General features: G+C 37.7%; 2 protein-coding genes across 2 annotated transcripts in view; one reads left to right on the top strand and one right to left on the bottom strand.

Moving 5' to 3' along the window:
* The window catches only part of LOC132170538 (protein LUTEIN DEFICIENT 5, chloroplastic), a 21,309-nt gene extending 14,898 nt beyond the window's left edge, over positions 1–6,411 (bottom strand). The window contains exons 1-5 of the mRNA XM_059581548.1: positions 6,108–6,411; positions 5,859–6,027; positions 950–1,166; positions 773–844; positions 576–686 (exon numbers count right to left, since the gene is read on the bottom strand). Of these exons, the coding sequence (XP_059437531.1) occupies positions 576–686; positions 773–844; positions 950–1,166; positions 5,859–6,027; positions 6,108–6,225 (687 nt within the window). The 5' untranslated portion in view covers positions 6,226–6,411. The remainder of the gene's footprint in view (positions 1–575; positions 687–772; positions 845–949; positions 1,167–5,858; positions 6,028–6,107) is intronic.
* A 10,559-nt stretch (positions 6,412–16,970) lies between these two features.
* Positions 16,971–17,816, top strand: LOC132170537 (transcription factor MYB54-like). Its single transcript, XM_059581547.1, has 3 exons — positions 16,971–17,065; positions 17,216–17,383; positions 17,568–17,816. Exons 2-3 carry the CDS (start codon positions 17,224–17,226, stop codon positions 17,699–17,701), a joined length of 294 nt encoding a protein of 97 aa, XP_059437530.1. The 5' UTR covers positions 16,971–17,065; positions 17,216–17,223; the 3' UTR covers positions 17,702–17,816.
* The last annotated feature ends 182 nt before the right edge of the window (positions 17,817–17,998 follow it).

Raw genomic sequence — 17,998 nt, 5'->3', positions numbered from 1 at the left:
GGAATCAAAGTTCGATCCCAAGACCTTTGGCTTTGATACCTTATTAATGATATCAAAATTTACCTCTTCCTATCAACTTAAGCTTTTGAGATAACTGGTAATTTAACATTCTTGTTAGAAATATTAGGTACTATACGAACAAGTCCGGCAAAACCCTTGTATAGCTTCTTCGAATATTTAGATATATTTCTTTCTTAAAGCAAATATTTCCTTTTTATCAACCATATAAGCTGTTTTTCGTATAATTCAAATGATGCCCATTATAATGGATATAAAACACTTTTTGTTACATCCTTCTAATGGTAAAATGTTTAAATTTATTCATATAAATCACACTCATCTATCTGCGTCCAAAACTAACAACTCTTACATAGTATTAATATTCATATTAAGTACCAAAAGGCTTAGACTCTGTCTCTCATGTAGTGTGTAATGTCATGCCTCATTCTTTGGCCATTCAGAACACTCAACTTCCCATTGTACAATTAACTTATTGAAAGACATACATCACAAGAACATGGAAACTTTGGTAGGTGAACAACATAAACACCAAATCCATAAATCACTTAAGTTACCTTCTTATGCAATGCTGGCACTATAGCACGTCTTCGAACACGCCATATCTCCCCATCAGCTGGGATAAGCCCCGTCCCCATGACAAATTCTAGAATTTCAGCCAAGATACCCTGACATCAAAGAGTTAACAGCGGCTATGTGAGAGAGAGAGAGAGAACGAAAGAATAAGCAATTAGTGAAAGGTCAATTGGTTTACCTTCGAATAAGCCTTTGAGTTATCCCTCAATACATGTTTTGCGATGGAAGGATCCGAAACTATTAGAAATGACTACAACCAACATCAAGGGTTGATCAAAAATCCGTAACTGACATGCCCTATTAATAATCTAATAAATTCAAGGTGAAATGGATGTTGAAATAAGAAAAAACAAACCTTTGGCCCAAAATTTAACCTGAAAATTCCACCATATCTGAGGTAGAGCTCATACAAGGGAATGAAAAAGGCCTCACTTCGAATGGCACCAATTGATCCTTTTGCCTCCGGAATCTTTGCACACTCTTCATGGGCATCAACCCACCCGAATAAGAATTCCAGAATTGCACTAGGAACCCCCAACTTTGACAAACTCCTCAACGCTACAAATGGAAAACTTGTACCCAAAATAAAAGACAAATGAATAAATACGAATCTATAAAATGGTCACATACATGCATTTGAAGGCAGAAATGCAATGAAGAAGATTTATCCTTGACTGTATTCAAACAAACAAACAAGTATAAACACATATTCAACCCTCCAAGATTAACTTTTGAATCTATAAGTAGTCATCTTATCAAGATTGGAGTTCAAACGCACACCTAAGTGAGCATTTGAATGCCTAAGTGAAATAAAACCAAAGGATATGTAATGGGCCCAGTGATGAAGGGTGCAATGGTAAGATTCTGGTAAGAAGGGAATGGTACATAGAGAAATGGGTTTCAAATAAGGGTTGGGAGCTAATCGCATAGAAAGGGAGGAGCTCAGGAATGGGGAAATAGATGGCATAATCTGAGGTTTTTGGAATAGGTGGCAGCATCTGAAGGAAGGTGTATGGAGTGTTAAGGGAATCTGGAGGAGAGCATGTGGATTAATAATGGAGGCGTGTGTTGCTATATCAGATAGTGCCATTTGTAATCCTAGGTGGATTAAATTTCCATGTGATTGCTTAGATAGATAAGTTTATTGGGCTGTTAGCCACTTCTGGTTTCTTTATCTTATTATTTTAGTCAGTTAGGCCTGATGAGTAGGGAGGTGGTTAAGTTTCTAAGGCTTGTCTAAAGGGCCCAAGGGGGAAATGTAAAAACAACTCGGGAGAAATATAAAAGACTTTGTTTTGGAGGTTGACTACATTGAACCGAGTCACTCTCAATTCTTTCTTCTTCTTATTTCCATTTCCTTTCCTTCAATTCACCAATTGCACTACAAATCATCACAGATACACTCTCTACTGAAAACTAAACAAGCATACAAGAAGTGGTATCACAACAATTCTTCCTACAATGGTAGAAGGTACACGCTTCTTTCAACTAACAGAATCAGTGGCCAATATGCGACAGCAGCAAGAAGCACAACAGCGAGCTCAAGAAAACCAATGGAAGATATTAGAAGATATTGTTCAGATGAGTAATATGGCAAAAAGTATAAGAGCTTTAACTAATGTACAAGGCAGAAACTCACATATGCATCAAGATGGAGCTAAAACAACAGGAGGGCAGCATGCAAGATTGCAGACAAGGACACTCAAACTGGACTTTTCAAGATTTGATGGGGAGAATCCATCTAAGCCCAAGGGGTTGGCTCAAGTGGTGAAGGCTTTGGACTTTGGTGGCATAACCATCAAGTATAAGGTTTGAATCCCCTTGGGCGCAAATAACTCCTTAGGGCCACACCCCAGACAAAAGCCAAATCTAACCGATTCGTGTGGTGGTGTGCATTACACGAGTCTGGGGTTTATCTTTCAAAGGTGGGTACACAAGGACTTAGGGGGTTTCCCTGTCATCAGAAAAAGAATCCATCTGGATGGATATACACAGTAAACCAGTTTTTCAACTACAATCAAACACCCATCCATCATTGGGTTCTAATGGCCTCACTTCATATTGGAAGGAGAGGCTTCAGTATGGTTTCAGGATGCAGAGGAATCTGGTGTTTTTACTATTTGGGATGCATTTGTCAAAGCTCTTCAAGTGAGGTTTGGACCAACAGCCTATGATGATCCAATGAAGGCACTCACTAGGCTAAGGCAGGTTACTTCAACGTCATACAAGCCAGAGTTTCAAAGTTTATCCAACAGGCTGAGAGGGTTGTCTGAAAGGAACAAATTGAGTTGTTTTCTAAGTGGGTTGAAGGATGAAATAAGGTTGCCTGTAAGAATTCTCAATCCAACTCCACTAAACGCTCAATTCAAGAAGAGTATGTGCGGAGCAGCAGAGAGGTTATGAGGTCTTTGGGGGTGAAGTGGAAAGAGTACAACCACAAGGATCCCAACAATCTTCGGGTCCTCCAAAATCTAAAAATAAGAACAAGGTTCCTATACAGAAGATTACTTTATCTCAGATGCAGGAGAGAAGGGATAAAGGATTATGCTATTATTGTGATGAAAAGTGGCATCCAGGCCACAAATGCAAGGTTCCTACATTGTACATAATGGAAGGTATGGAGTTTTCCAAGGAAGAGAGGCAAGAAGATTACCTGGAATAGACAGCAGGGGAGGATTTGTATCTATCAAGGGAGTTGTAGAAGAACTGGGTGAATTTCCTGAGATATCTCTACATGACATTACTAGTTCACCAAGTCCTCGAACCATGAGGCTATTGAGGCAGTTAAGAAATCAACGGGGTGATGCTTATTGATACGGGTAGTACCCATAATTTTATGGATGCTTCCATGGTTACTAGAAATCAGTTACCAATCCAGAAAATGGAGCAGATACAAGTTAAAGTTGCTAATGAGGAGATGATCAATAGTGAAGGCAGATACAAGTTTAGCTACATGGGAAGGACAATAATTTGGAAGGATCTTAACCCAACTAGAACTACTTGATTGATGAGAAAGAAGTTAATAAGTAGCATAGGGCAGAAAAGAGAGGAGTTTTATTACAACCCCATTTTCAAGAAGATTCTTTTTTTTTTTATAAGTACATTGTCAAGAAGATTACTCTTTTAAGAAAATGAGCAAATCCTTAAAACTGTTAGGGGAATTTGAAAAGGTGTTTGCAAAACTTAACAGAAACCATGACCATCAAATCAATTTGAAAGAGGGTTCACAACCTCTATGCTTTACACCTTACAGGTACCCGAAGTATAAAAAAATAGAAATTGAGAAGATTGTTCGGGAGTGCCTAGAATATGGGGTAATTAGGCCAAGTCTATCCCCATTTTCTTCGCCTGCATTATTGGCTAGGAACGTGAATGAAAGTTAGCACATGAACATCAATTATCAGGCTTTAAACAAGGAAACTAATAAGGATAAACATCTTATTCCGCAGTGGATGTGTTACTGGATGAATCGCATGGGTCCACTATTTTTTCTAAGATGGATTTACGATCTGGTGCTAACCAGATCAAAATGAGGGAGAAGGATATTCATAAGACTGCTTTCCATACTCATGAAGGTCTATGAATTTCTGGTTATGCCTTTTGACTTAACCAATACACACCTTTTACCTTATTCATTTAAAAAACAAAAAGCATCTTCTACCTATCAGGGTTTAATGCATGATGTCTTTCGACCCAATTTGAGAAACTTTGTGATTGTGTTTTTCTATGACATTTTAGCCTACATTTATAGTCTAGAATTGCACTTGACACGTCTAAAAACTATTTTGGGAACCTTGAAACAGCACCAACTTTATTCCAAGAGATCTAAGAGTAAGTTTTGGCTACCTGAAATTGACTACTTAGGTCTCATAATTTCAAAAGAGGGTGCTAAGGGAATATAGATTCAATGCTAAACTGGACTTTTCCTGGACATCGTCACTAAGGGTTTTGCTGCCTATGCCATGCTTTAGTCCTCTTAGCCCTTTCTAGGTTTAACAAGCTATTACAGGAAGTTTATTCATGGTTATGGACTGATAGCTGCCCCATTGACTTCACTACTGAAGAGAGATTCTTTTAAGTGGATTGACTCAGATAGAGAGGCTTTCCAAAAACTCAGAGTTGCAGTCAACTAGCCCACGGGTGTTAGCCCTGCTTAATTTTACTAAAACCTTTGCGATTGAATGTGATGCATCTGGTGAAGGGGTATGAGCTGTGTTGATGCAAGATAATAGGCCACATGCCTTTATAAGTCGGCTCTGCATTTGTCAACTTATGAAAAGGAACTACTGTCGTGGTACTTGCAGTTCCTATTTGCTAGGGAAACCATTTACAGTTCAAACAGATCATCATACTCTGAAGTTCCTCCTAGAGCAGAATGTTGGTATTCCCTCTGAACAAAAATAGGTTTCTAAGTTGTTGGGTTACGATTTTCCAATTGAATACAAGAAAGGTAAGGAGAACAGAGTTGCAAATGCACTGATACTGAGGACTCTAGTATTTCTGTTATTACTTTTCTAGACCCTACATGGATTGAAGACTTGAAGGCAACTTATTCAAAAGATGCAACATCCAAGATATCCAATCGAAACTGAAGGAGGGAAAACTAGAAGGAAAGGGTTACAGTTTGAGAAATGGTCCACTCTTCAAGAATGGCAGAATATTTCTTGGGTGAGGAATCTGGACTTAAAGACAGGATTTTACACTGTACATAGTAGCCCAATTGTTGGACACTCAGGGTATCACAAAACCCTACAGAGAGCTACGGCTGATTTTATTTGGTCTGGGATGAAAAGGGATATCAAACAGTTCATCAGGGAATGTGACTCTTATCAAGGAAATAAGACACAGAATCTAAATCCTGCTGGGTTATTACAACCCCTACCTCTTCATACTAGGATTTGGTCTGACATCTCAATGAATTCTATAGAAGGACTATCTAATTCTAATGGCTACAATTTGATTAAAATAATTTGCTTAATAAGCTTATAATCCAACTCTTTTTTTTTTTTTTATAAGAAGTGATAGATTTTGACATTGTGACTGGTAGTATTTGATAGATTAACAAAAAATGCCCATTTCATTTCAGCCATGCATCCCTACACAGCATCTAAGATAGCAATGTTGTTCAAGGCTAATATTTTTAAACCACATGGGATATCTTGCCATATAAGCACATCCACACAATTCTTTAATGTAGATTACTATGCTAAGAGAAACAAAAGGATCATCGTTCATTTCAAGGTTATTATATTAATTAAGTATACCCAGATTGCTCCACAGTGAATTCCCCCGATGCAATCCTATCAGACAACTCGGCACGTGGTTTCTCTTCCTGCAGCCGTTCAACACTCTTGACACCGTCATCCACCGAGTCAGGCTCAGGCTCCCTCCCATTTGAATAAGCGCATGCGACAGAAGATAATCCACGCAAACCTGCAAAACAGACACATGCACAGAATGAAAAGAGCAAAACATAGATGTCATATTTTGCAAAAGAAACATACGGGACCGACCACTTTGTCTTGGAATGTACGAAGAGAAGGTTGGGGTAGTGGGCTTGAAGCTGTAGATATGAAGAGGTCTGGTGGAGAGGGAGGTTGGCGCCCGGAGCAGAGGAAAATGGGCAGCCATGCCTAAAATGGTAAATTCCGAGCTATCGGCTGAGATGAATTAATTCCTCATCAGAAGATCTGAAGAGAGTGAGTCTGTGTGTGAGAGAGTGACAGAGGAGCACTGTAGAGATAAAGCACCCAAAATCATAAAAGACAGGACGGAATCTTTTCAAGAGGCGTGTTCGCATGAGATCGTTAGATATCCAACCCAAGGATCCAGACATCACCTTAAAGGAGATGGACGGTCAAGATTCAACAAGTGATAAACGACAAAGCAAATGGGTCATTCTATTCTTTGTCTGTTCCCAACTAAGCAAAATGTTTTGTCTCTTCTAAACTCGATCAAATGACGGCAGGGGCTGGTGGGTTTTGGTTGCATTGGTAAGTTCAGCTCCGAAAATGGGAAATGGGTCTTGGTGTAAGGTCTCCAATCCGTCATTTGTGAACAGGGAGGTTCCTGTGAGCTTTGGGTTTGGTGAAATGGGGATGATGAAGAAAGGAGGACTTTGTTGCTCAGCAGAAGTATATACATTTGCAAATCAAAACTAGATCAAAGGAAGGCGGGGTTTGTGGGTACTTACAATCTACATTCTACCACGAAGACACAGGAAAAGTGTTATGGCCTAATCATGGTTAATATATTTAATTAGTGATTATAGAATTAATGTGTTTAGTATTTGTGAGTTACATAATTGGGGTAGTTATAGTTATCTTAAGGAAAGTTAAGTGTTAGGGGTCTCAACCGTAGAAGTTATCTCATGTTGTGTTGTGGGTAGTTATTTCCAGCATTTGGTATTGTATTTAAAGCTTGTTAATATTCCAATGAAAGTATCGAAGTAATTGAATCAAAACCCGTGAGGTTATAGTCGTGTGCTAGAGGAGGGATTGGCCCCTTGAAGTGCCAAAATTGTTATATTTATTGTCTTTTATTGTTATTTATTTACAAATCACATCACCAAATATCCACGATCATTACAAAAAGACCCACCAACCGTTTCACTTCGCTCTGGTAATTGCTTCTTGCTCTTGGGTTCCACGTGTGTTCAGTTGATTTTCTTTTATGGGTTCGAATCTACATTTGTTTGGTCGCCCAGAAAAAGTAGGAGAACATAAAGAAAATCGAAGCTTTTGTTTTTCTTTTATCCAGAAAAAGAAGAGGCAGTCATAGTCGGAAAACAAGAGCTTTGGCCATTGGTTTCTGGTATAAGTTGTGTAGCAAAGGGAAGAAACAAATGAATTTTTCTTGGGTCGAAGTTCCCACATCCCCTGGCTTCCTTAGATCTGAGTTTTGATTTTGTAATGGTTTCCCTCATGGGAATACAACTGAGATGGTTATAACGAGTAATTTTAGGATGCGTACTTGTATTCTATTAAGAATGATGTGACTATTAAAATCACCACTGGACTTGTGATTGATCATTATTGAATTTTGATCAAAGGGTGATTTTAATAACCATATCATTCTTAGTAGAACACAAGTAGACTATCTAGAATTACTCGGTTATAACGGTTCCGCAATCGCTAACTGCTTATAACCGTATAACGATTTTGGTAGGCGGTTATAAAAAGCTTTTAACCGCTTAGAGCATTCCCAATGGAAGAACTAAATGTTACTTTTATTTAAAATAGCTCTTTAAATGTTTAAAAAATTCTCTACATTGGATTAGCCAAAAGAAAATGTAAAATAAATATTTGATTAGAAGAACTAAAAAAAAAAGCTAAATGTAGCAGCACTTTTCAAGGGAACTATTTTATTTTTCATTGTTTCTTTCACCTATTTTCTCTTTTTCCCAAATCTTTTCCTACTTTTTTTTCTGCATGTTCTCTTTTTTCCCAAAACTTTTTTCCATTTTTCCTCTCACATGTTCTTTTTTTCCCAAAACTTTTATTGCTTTTAATAATATTTTAATAGAATAGATAGAAATATAGCTAATCGGATATAAAGATATTTAAAAATGGCTTAGATAAACTAGATAAAAGTGAGTTTTGAGAAACCATTTTACATAAAAATATGACTCCTCCATTGGGAATGCTCTTAGGTAGGAGGTTATAAAAAACTTTTGACCGCTTAGAGCGGGGTGATTAGTAGTTTTAGGAGTAGGAAAATGCTTAATAACCGTTAACTGCCTACTCTTATATATATATATATATATATATATATATATATATATTAAAAATATAGGGGGAAATGTACTTTACCCTCTAAAATTTGACCTATTTTTCAATTTGAACTCCATTGTTTAAAAATTTGCAATGTACTCTCCTAAAGTTTCAAAATTTTTCAATTCGAACTATCCATTACTCATCACCGTTTGAGTAGACAGAAAGTCCACCACGTGCGTCTCACATGATACTTTTAGTCTTTTTCTCCCATGTTTGCCCCTAACCCACTATGTGAAATGGCCACATTGCCCATTAGCAAATCCACGATTGTTTAACAAAATGTGAACACCTCATTTGTGGGTGCTTACAATCTACCACGAAGACAAAGGAAAAGACCCACCAACTGTTTCACTTCGCTCTAATAATTGCTTCTTGCTTGTGGGTTCCACGTGTGTTCGGGTTGATTTTTGAACCTTCACTGGACGGTCCGCTATATATACCTCCATGGCCTAGAGTCGCTAGGTGTAGGCCTTTCTCATGGTGTTTGTGGAGCCACCTCCAGCAAATCCTCTTGAGATCGTCTGGATTTCACCTCTTGCCCCAAGTTGTACTTGGTGGTGCTCTCGTTGGTTATCTTCCCGTCAGTTTAGGAGTTGATGCTCGACAGGATGTCCGTCTCGCTACTTTCTTTCTTTGGCCAACCTATCGATCAATCTTTTCAAATAGTAGCAGTCTTCCATGTCATGCCCCCTTGTCTCGATGGTATTCATAGTATTTGTTAGACCTTTGCCCTTCTAGGAGCGACCGAACGGGGTTTGACCAATGGAGTCCAGGATCATTGCATACCTGCATTAACATGTTAGTTGCTACTCCAGGCACACTTAACCGATGTTGGCAATGCTGAGGTGGTGCATGTGCTGGATATGCCTTGAAACAATTCTCTACTCTGTTAGCCCGCACGTCCCTTCTCAGTCGTCGACTCTCCCTCTTCCTTTCCGAAGATTTTTCTTTCTTTGCTTACTTTGCAAATGCTTTTATGGTTTCCTCTGCATTAATAAACTCTTCGGCTTTTGCCACGAGTTCTTCCAATTGTTAAGGTGGCTTGTGAGCCACGTCTGCCATAAAGCTCTTACCTAGTTCTGCAAAAGTCCCAATGGACTGAGGTTGCAAGCTGTTGAACCAACACATGGCTACCCCTTTGAGGGTAAGCGGGAAGGCACGGCAAATGATTGCATTCGATGAGGCCTGCAACGCCATGTGAGCCCTATAATTCTGTAGATGATCCGCTGGGTCTTTGCTCCCGTCATATTGGCCCAGCTGCGACAGTTTGAACTTGGGGGGCAGATTGGCCTCAGCTACCTTTTTGGTGAACGGCTGGTCCGTCCCATGGAAATCGTCATCGGCCATGGTGTGAGAGCCATTCAATTGCTACATTATATTATCCAGCTTAACTTGGAAGGTGTCCATCCTAGCGTTTGTTGAGTCATCTTCTCCTTTGGTTCCAAGTGGCTTTTTAGGTCCGTTGGATGTCTCAGGTTGAAATTCTGCATCTGATGAGTCCTTCTCCCTGCGCTAATTCTCGAAACTTCTTTGCAATAGCAACTCCGTTGTTTTTGAAATGTGTCAAAGCTGGAACTCCAATGTCCCTAGGCGCATGTCAGTTGGCAATTGCGGCCCAAAGACGAAAGGTGTTGTTGGAGTTTCATCAGTTTCGATGTCGCTTGCATCATGTTGGTTGGTGTTTTCCGGTTGGCGAGGAGGAACATTGTTCATGTTGAGGGTATCTTCGGTTTGGCCTTAAGATCTCGTAACTACCATTTGTGACTTTGTCCTGTTTGAACTTTGGATCGTTTAAATGATCTTCGTTTCCCACAGACGGCGCCAACTGTTGAGACAGTTGTTAACCCTAGTAGCAACTTGATTTCAAAGCTTGCTAAAAGTAAAAAATGGATCAATGATAGAAGGCTGCAAAGTGGGGGGTGTAATGGCCGTTCTACCTCCGATACCTAAGTTAGAATTATAGACAATGAGAGTAAATAACAATAGAGTAATGATAATGAAATGAGAGTAGTAGAGATAGAATTCACTGTATTTTTTGTGTTTTGGTAGGTTGCCCTTTTTATAGATGCAACTGAGTGTGTGAGTCATTGTGGGACTCTTACTTGACATCTTTGATCTTTGGGAATGGTTGCTCAATGAATATTTGCCATGATAATCTCTGGAGAGGTTGTATGATGATTTCTAGATGCACCTAGACTCTTTTTGGCACGATTTGATTTGTTGAGCCCAGATTGGCTTTGTTATGCCTTGATTGGGTTTGTTGAGCCTTGATTGGGCTCCCCTGATTATTGGACCTGCACGATCTTGTGCCTAACCGCGTTATTTGAGGTGGATTTGGCGGTAACGCCAGGTTTTACGGGCTAGTACCAATGTGCTTCAAAAGCCATGGACTTTTTTTACTCACAATGGGCTTTTGCTTTTGGGCTTTGTAAGGGAAGAAGTATTTTGTTTCACTAGGGTGAAAATAACATAGTAAGAGCAACAGAATCTACTGAAACATATCTAGTATGAGAGCTCGCTAAATGATCTCAATATTTTTAAGGGCAAATTTCTTATAAATCCTTGAGTCAATGTGGCAAAACGAAAAACTCCCTAAGTTTTTTTTTTTTCTTTGAATTTTTACTCCCTAGGTTAATTGAACAAACAAATAAATCTCCACCGTTATATTTTTCTCAATTTTTTAACGTCGTTAGTCCCAAACAAAATGAACTGTTTTGATACAAGCCATGTCAGTCCCAGTTTTTGATCTTGCGTGTCCACAGTGGACACGTAGGATCAAAACTCATCGATGCCAAAACGGTGAGCATCTAGACTTGGGGGTTTTATTTCGAAACCCCCAAATCGCCATTGTGCTATGTCACCCACGTAAGACCCAACCAAAAGAAATCAACGGCAGAAGCAGACATTGACGACGTCAAAAGCCCGACGGCCAAAACTCACGGCATCCAAGCCCAACATCATCGCAACGCTCTGGCTAGGATTCTGTTTTGCTATGTATTTGAACGCCTTGAGGAAGACGAAGGTCATTTTTGGTTTCAATTTTTTTGCGGGTTTTGTTGATTCAAAAAAATGAAAGCTTTTTCTTGTTTTTTTAGGAAGCTTATGCAAATGAGAGTCAATTCATGGGGACCTAAGTGTATTTCCCTTTGTTTTTATTTATTTTATTTTTATTATCAAAAGGGTTAGATCTATGAAAGAGAAATTTTCATCTTTTACATTTTTTCTCTAATGATTTGACGGTTTAAGCAAGGGCCTATTGCAGAAACCAGAATCCTTCATTAATCACATTTCATAGCTAGTTTTTCTCAACAATTTCTATAATAGAAGACAATTTCTCGGTAAGATAGGCCACCAACATATAACGTTGAAAAAATAAAAGAATAAGTACTTTGATAACATAAATCTACAGAGCAAGCAAGTAACAAACAAGCTGCACAACAATACTGTAGAAACGATACAATCAACAATGAACACTATCATGTTATGACAATCATGTTGGAATTGGTTACACTTGATATGAGTCAATTGTGCTAACTACCTATACACCAAAAAGACAATCAGGACACAATAAGTAAATTATCATTTGCACTTATTCCCTGGATTTGTTCCACAGTAATTAAGACAAGTGCTCTTTCATTTCATAAGACAAGTGCTTTTTCATAAGTATAATACAAGTTTTCAATCTTTATTAAGTTAGTTTTCTGTCCTATAGCATAGATGTGCATTTTATAGACAACATATGATATGGTTTTTTAATTGTATGTTATAATCAATAATCCACTTATAATCTTCTTTTTACAGTTAAAGAATTTCAAAGAACATGAACAAGAAGAAGAAAATTTTCGGAGAAGAAGACAGTGAAGGCGAATTCTACACTGGGAAGTTGAAAAAGGTTTGTGAATTTTTATTTTGTAAAACCCATAAGGGAACTGTGATTACTACTAATGATTTAGGATTTCACCTTTAACGTGAAGATGTTAGGCTGTCTTTGCACTGTGGAGATGTCAAAACTGCATGAAAGTTTACATATATATATTGACCTGCATTAAAACATGATAAATAGTGGACAATCACACAACCCATGTGCCACAAATACCAAACTACCACCCCTTCTTGTAATTACTCTCAACCCTTTCTATGACCCACAATCAATTGTCAAAGGACAAAACACGATACACCTTCGCACAAACATAGGCTATTATGGACAAAGCCACTAAACCCCAAAAGTTCACAATTAACAATGGAATAAAGTACCAACAAAAGCAATATGGATCACAACCAATATAGTCCACAACCATGGACAACACCCACTGCCATTTTTCTTGCAAATTTACAAGAAAAATAATTATATAATAAGATTCCAATACAACAAGGCAAAAAAGTATATATAGATCCAACACAAATTCGACAAAAAGCTTCCAATACAACAAAAAGCTTCCTAAAACTATAATGAAAGGCTTCCATTTCTTTGAATCAACAAAACCCACAAAAAATACTAGAAATTATCTTCGTCTTCCTCAATGCGTTTGAATTCTGATTATACGGAACCCTAGCCGTCAAATATAGAGCATTGCGATGACGTTGGGTTTGGACACCGGATTGAGTTTTGGCCGCCAGGGTTTCGGACGCGGGGGTTTGGATGCCATCGATGTCTGCTTTTGTCGTCGATTTTGTCTACTGGTCTTGTGTGGGTGACGGAGAACGACTGTGATTTTGGGGTTTGGAAATAAAAACCCAAGTCCAAATGCTGCTCACCGTTTTGGCATTAGATCAAAACGGTGAGTTTTGATCCTACGTGTTCAGATCAAAACGGTGAGTTTTGATCCTACGTGTCCACTGTGAACACGTAGGATCAAAAACTGAGACTGAAAATTATTTTATCAAAACGGTGCATTTTGTTTGGAACTTACGGGAGTTAAAAAATTTGGGAAAATATAACGTTAGGGATATATTTGTCTTTTCGATTAACCGAGGAAGTAAAAATTTGAAGAAGAAGAAAAAAAAAAAACTTAAGGAGTTTTTAATTTTGGCGCGTTGACTTAGGGATTTATAAGATATTTACCATATTTTTAAATGTTTGTTGGATACCATTGTTTGAAGAATGTTTTATCACTATGTGTTTTTATATTACCTCAAGATATTACCTCTTTTTTTCTTTTTTTTTTTTTTTCTTTTTTTTTCTCTATGACATTTTTGTCATTCATGTAAGAAATGAGCACATGTATGACATGTTTTACAAATTCCATCCCTTTTAATGTGCTAGGCTATCGGAAGGGTATTTTTGCCAACAATTGATAGTTGGAAGGGGTTATGTGTCATAAGTGGTAGTTTCGAGGGGCAAGTGAGAAAGAAGTCTTTTAATGTATTAGAGTTGCGCCCCTATTGCGCCCCTATGTGCTTTTAATGAGTTTGAATTATTATTATTTTTTTGAAAAAAAGTGAGAAAGAAGTGTCAGTTTATTAGGGGCAAGTGTATTTTCCCCATTATTTAGCTATTGTTATGTGTGTTTATCTGGGTGTGTGCGCATGTCAATGCCTATTTATATTAGAAAGGAAATGAAAAGCATATTTACGTTTAGGTTTAAGTTTTATGGGTACTTAATGATTGAAAAAACGTATACAAAATTTGATTTCTTCCCTCAACATGTTTTAATTGGAAATATTAATTTTAATCTTCATTTGCTATGAAGCAACCTGACCAAAAAAACGAGAAAGAAAAAAGAAAAAATGCAAACAGGGGTGGGAATAATCCACTTAAGTCTTAACCATTCAAGATAGTTTTATTGTGCTATTTCTTATACTTGAGACTAACATTTATGATCAAACTAAATTCATTTGCTTTTTCAAGCTGATGAGATGGAAAATATTATAAATTTGATTAATTCTGCAGTTCTAGATCCAGATGTGAAGGGTGGGTTGAGATGGCCCTTAGGTTATGCGTCTTCTGGAAACAGATATTGTATGGTGGGGGTTTGGCACACAATAGCTAAAGTCTATAAAAGTCCATCAATGAGGCTGAAAGTGAGAGAGGCTGATCGATTTGAGTTTAGAAATTCAATTGGGGAAGCTTCAAGAGAGATAAATTTGAAGGTGAAAAGTGTCATCTCATTATTACAGGTAGTAATGTCTATCTGCATGCTTCTTAAGTGGATAATTTCTGCACTGTGTTTTCTTGTTTTATTTTTTATTTTTTTATATAATTAATTTCATTATCATTAATTAAGTGTAAAGAGGCCGAACCCGAGTACATAGAGAGTATACAAGAACCCCTAATATGAAGAAAAAGAACACAAATTCAAAAAATCTACAAAACTAGTTACAAGCCAACTATGATGCGCAAATATCCTAGCATAGAAAGTGTTGAGTATAATCTTTCGCAAATCTGTCACCGAAGTCGCTACATTTTCAAAGCTCTTAGCATTATCTCAAATATTTTATTATTTGAAATATGGCTTTTTAAATAGCTGGCCTTCTTCAGAAATACATAAATAAGTAAAAAAAAAAAAAAATGAAAAGTAGCTGAAAAATGTTATAATTTTCTATACATCAAAGGATAGCAGTCTTTAAAATCTTATGTTGCTCCCTTTGCCATAAACTGTGGTTGAAGGTGCACAGACAAATATTCATATGGTCTTACTTTTAAATCTAGTGGTTTTATTTGGGATCTCAACTTGTAGACAGTAGTTAAAAAGAAAAAAGAAAAATAAAAAAAATGGAACAATTGACATGTTCAGCTGTACTTACTTTTTTTATAACTAGTGTACAACTTCAAACCCCAAATAAGACCCTCGCTTTCAAAAGCAAGATGATTACATATATAGTAAGCAACAAAAAACCAGAATCATAAGCAACAACACAGGATTTGGATAATTATTGAGGTTCAACGTAATTGACATTGTAGATTATTTGTGATGAGTATATATTAATTAAGCAAACAATCTATATGTTTCTCTTTACATTTATTTCTATATTTTCTTAATGATCCTTCATGTGTTTATCATTCAATTATCAGGAACATGCAGCTGAGATTACTTATGTTTCGGAAATGCTTAAAGACACCCTAAGGTTGATATGGAATCTCATGCCGTGAAGGCTGTTTAACATGAAATAGCACGTTGCAGGCCGCCTGTCCCCTCCATACGTTTTGTAATGTTTTCTTTTTGAAAAATGCTAGGCTTGCAAACAAATTTACAAAAAAAAAATAAAAAATTACAACATGATATGACACAATATGATTATGTTTCTCAAAAGTTGAACTCACTTTTCCCAATAATGTTGTGCCACAACATGTAAAAGGTTTTTTTGTAAAATTTGTTTGTAAACTTAGCATTTTTTTTTTTTTTTCTAATTTAAAGGACGGGAAGGAGCGACCAGTGTAATTTTCCCCCTTAGGCGTTACCATCGGGATTCCCACCCGCTGCGGAATGTCCGGTTTGAGCCATAGCTACTGCCTAGGAAGGTGAACCCGTCACCACAGCCCCATCAAGGTGTGAGCCAACAAAGCATCTTCATAGTAGCATCTGGTTTACGCATCTACTACCGCAAGCGGATTCGAACACGTGACTACTAGGATGAAAGGAATTTCATTTGCCAACTCAACTACCACCTTGGTGTAAATGTGTACATTTTATGGCCAAAACAAGGATGTGAATATGTCATCTTTACTTTGACTCTATTTCTCTTATCGATCTATCACCATTTAGATGCCTGTTAGACTGTGCAGCAAGCCAAACCTACCCGCCTCCCGTATCCGGCCCCTATAAGGGATACAAGTGGATTTTTGGCCTAGTAACCTAGGTGGGCGAGTATCCATATAGCTATATAGCCTATATTTGCCCAGTAGAATAGTGGTATATGGGTATGCGGGAGTGGATAATATCTATCCGCCCACAGGCGAATTGCAGTAAATGGTTATGCGGTAGCAGATAATATCGTCTACCCACACACCCATATATATAATAAAAATGTATATTTAATACCAAAACGAGAGAAATGATGGTTAATAAAAAATATCCGCTGCACATAGGTGGATAAGAGCAAATTTTGCCTGTAATGGACTGGCAATCAGATGCTCAAAACCGCCATTGGGGGGCAATTACAACTGCAGACTAGGATTGATCTCCGCCCGTAAGGGGCGATGCTCAACCCAAATGCCTATTGTTGAAATTTGATAGCGAGGGAAGGATACCACATGCGTGATTCTTTGTTTTCCATGAAATAAGAGTCATTCCTAGAGTCTATCAATCTAAATCATATTATGATAAACACTACCATCTGATAATAATTTACCATGTCCAAGAGGTTTTTGACCTTATAAACCCCTCCAACGGTCAAATGTTACCTTTTTTTTTTTTTTTTTTTTAATTAATTAATTTATTTTTTTTATATTAAAGTTTGGTGGTCTAAGGTCAAATGTTAATTTTAAAGGAAAGTTATACTTTATTCGTCTAAAGTTTGAAATAATTTTAATTCAACTTCTAATATTTTAATTTTTGTAATACATTCTTCAAATTTTTAAATTTTTGCAATTTTGACCAATCCATCAATCAAAACAATTTTGACGGAAAAAAACAGTTTTGACTTACGAAAAGTAATCACGTGATCACTTTTGTAGCTTTCTTCCCCATAATGCTCCCCACCCACACCCCTTCAGGAATCTCCTCAAGCGCAGGAATCGCCCCCAGCTTATCATCGCAGTATGCTTCCAGATCTTCCAGCAATTCACCATATCTATACTCCTCTCTATACTTCATCTCCACTACTCTCTTTTTTCTGCGTTTTTTTCCTGTCCAACAACTAACTAATTTTATTTATTTCTCACCTCCGCCCATCGCTCCCTCGCTTAGCTTCGTCCATGGAGGATTTTGGTGCCGGTTCTAGTGACGACGCCAAGAGTGGTACTTGCCCACGTGGACACTGGAGGCCCGCCGAGGATGAAAAGCTCTGGCAACTTGTCGACCAGTACGGCGCTCAAAACTGGAACTCGATTGCAGAGAAGCTTCAAGGAAGATCCTGTATGATTTTCATCAATCTCTCTCTCTCTCTCTCTAAGGACTCTTGGATCTTACCAGATTAGATTCAACGGTTGGGATTTATCTGATCTTATTAATTTCTTACATCATGATTCATGACCCCGAAGAAAAATGTACTCTCTCTGTGTGTGTGATAGTCTAATAGGTTTTTCGGATAAATATGCAGGGAAGAGTTGCAGATTGAGGTGGTTTAATCAACTTGACCCTAGAATAAACAGACAGCCGTTTACGGAGGAGGAGGAAGAAAGGCTTCTTGCAGCTCATCATATTCATGGGAGATCTGGAAGCATACTGCGATGATCAGCTGGGAGCGATTCCTGCGCTTGAGCATATTCCTGAAGGGGTATGTGTGGGTGGGGGGACATTTTGGGGAAGAAAACTACAAAAGTCATCACATGCAAGTCACGTGATCACTGTTCTATCAGTCAAAACCGCTTTGACTGACAGATTAGTTTACAAAACTTTGAAAGTTTGGGAGAATGCATTGCAAAAATTAAAACATTGAAGGTTGAATTGAAAATTGCCTCAAACTTTGAGAAGTAAAATGTAATTTTTTCTACTTTTAAAATTTCCCTTCTCGAGAGCCATGCAGTTGTA

Source organism: Corylus avellana, chromosome ca2 (genome assembly GCF_901000735.1).
Source record: "Corylus avellana chromosome ca2, CavTom2PMs-1.0".
Classification (NCBI taxonomy): Eukaryota; Viridiplantae; Streptophyta; class Magnoliopsida; order Fagales; family Betulaceae; genus Corylus; species Corylus avellana.
Note: the sequence above shows the minus strand (reverse complement) of the source record. Positions and strands in the feature narration are given on the sequence as shown.

Bases quoted from the DNA above. Each gene is read 5' to 3' on its own strand.
- LOC132170537 (XM_059581547.1), top strand. From the start codon at position 17,224: ATGGAGGATTTTGGTGCCGGTTCTAGTGACGACGCCAAGAGTGGTACT. The intron at 17,384-17,567 runs GTATGATTTTCA...ATAAATATGCAG, and splicing joins GAAGCTTCAAGGAAGATCCT to GGAAGAGTTGCAGATTGAGG.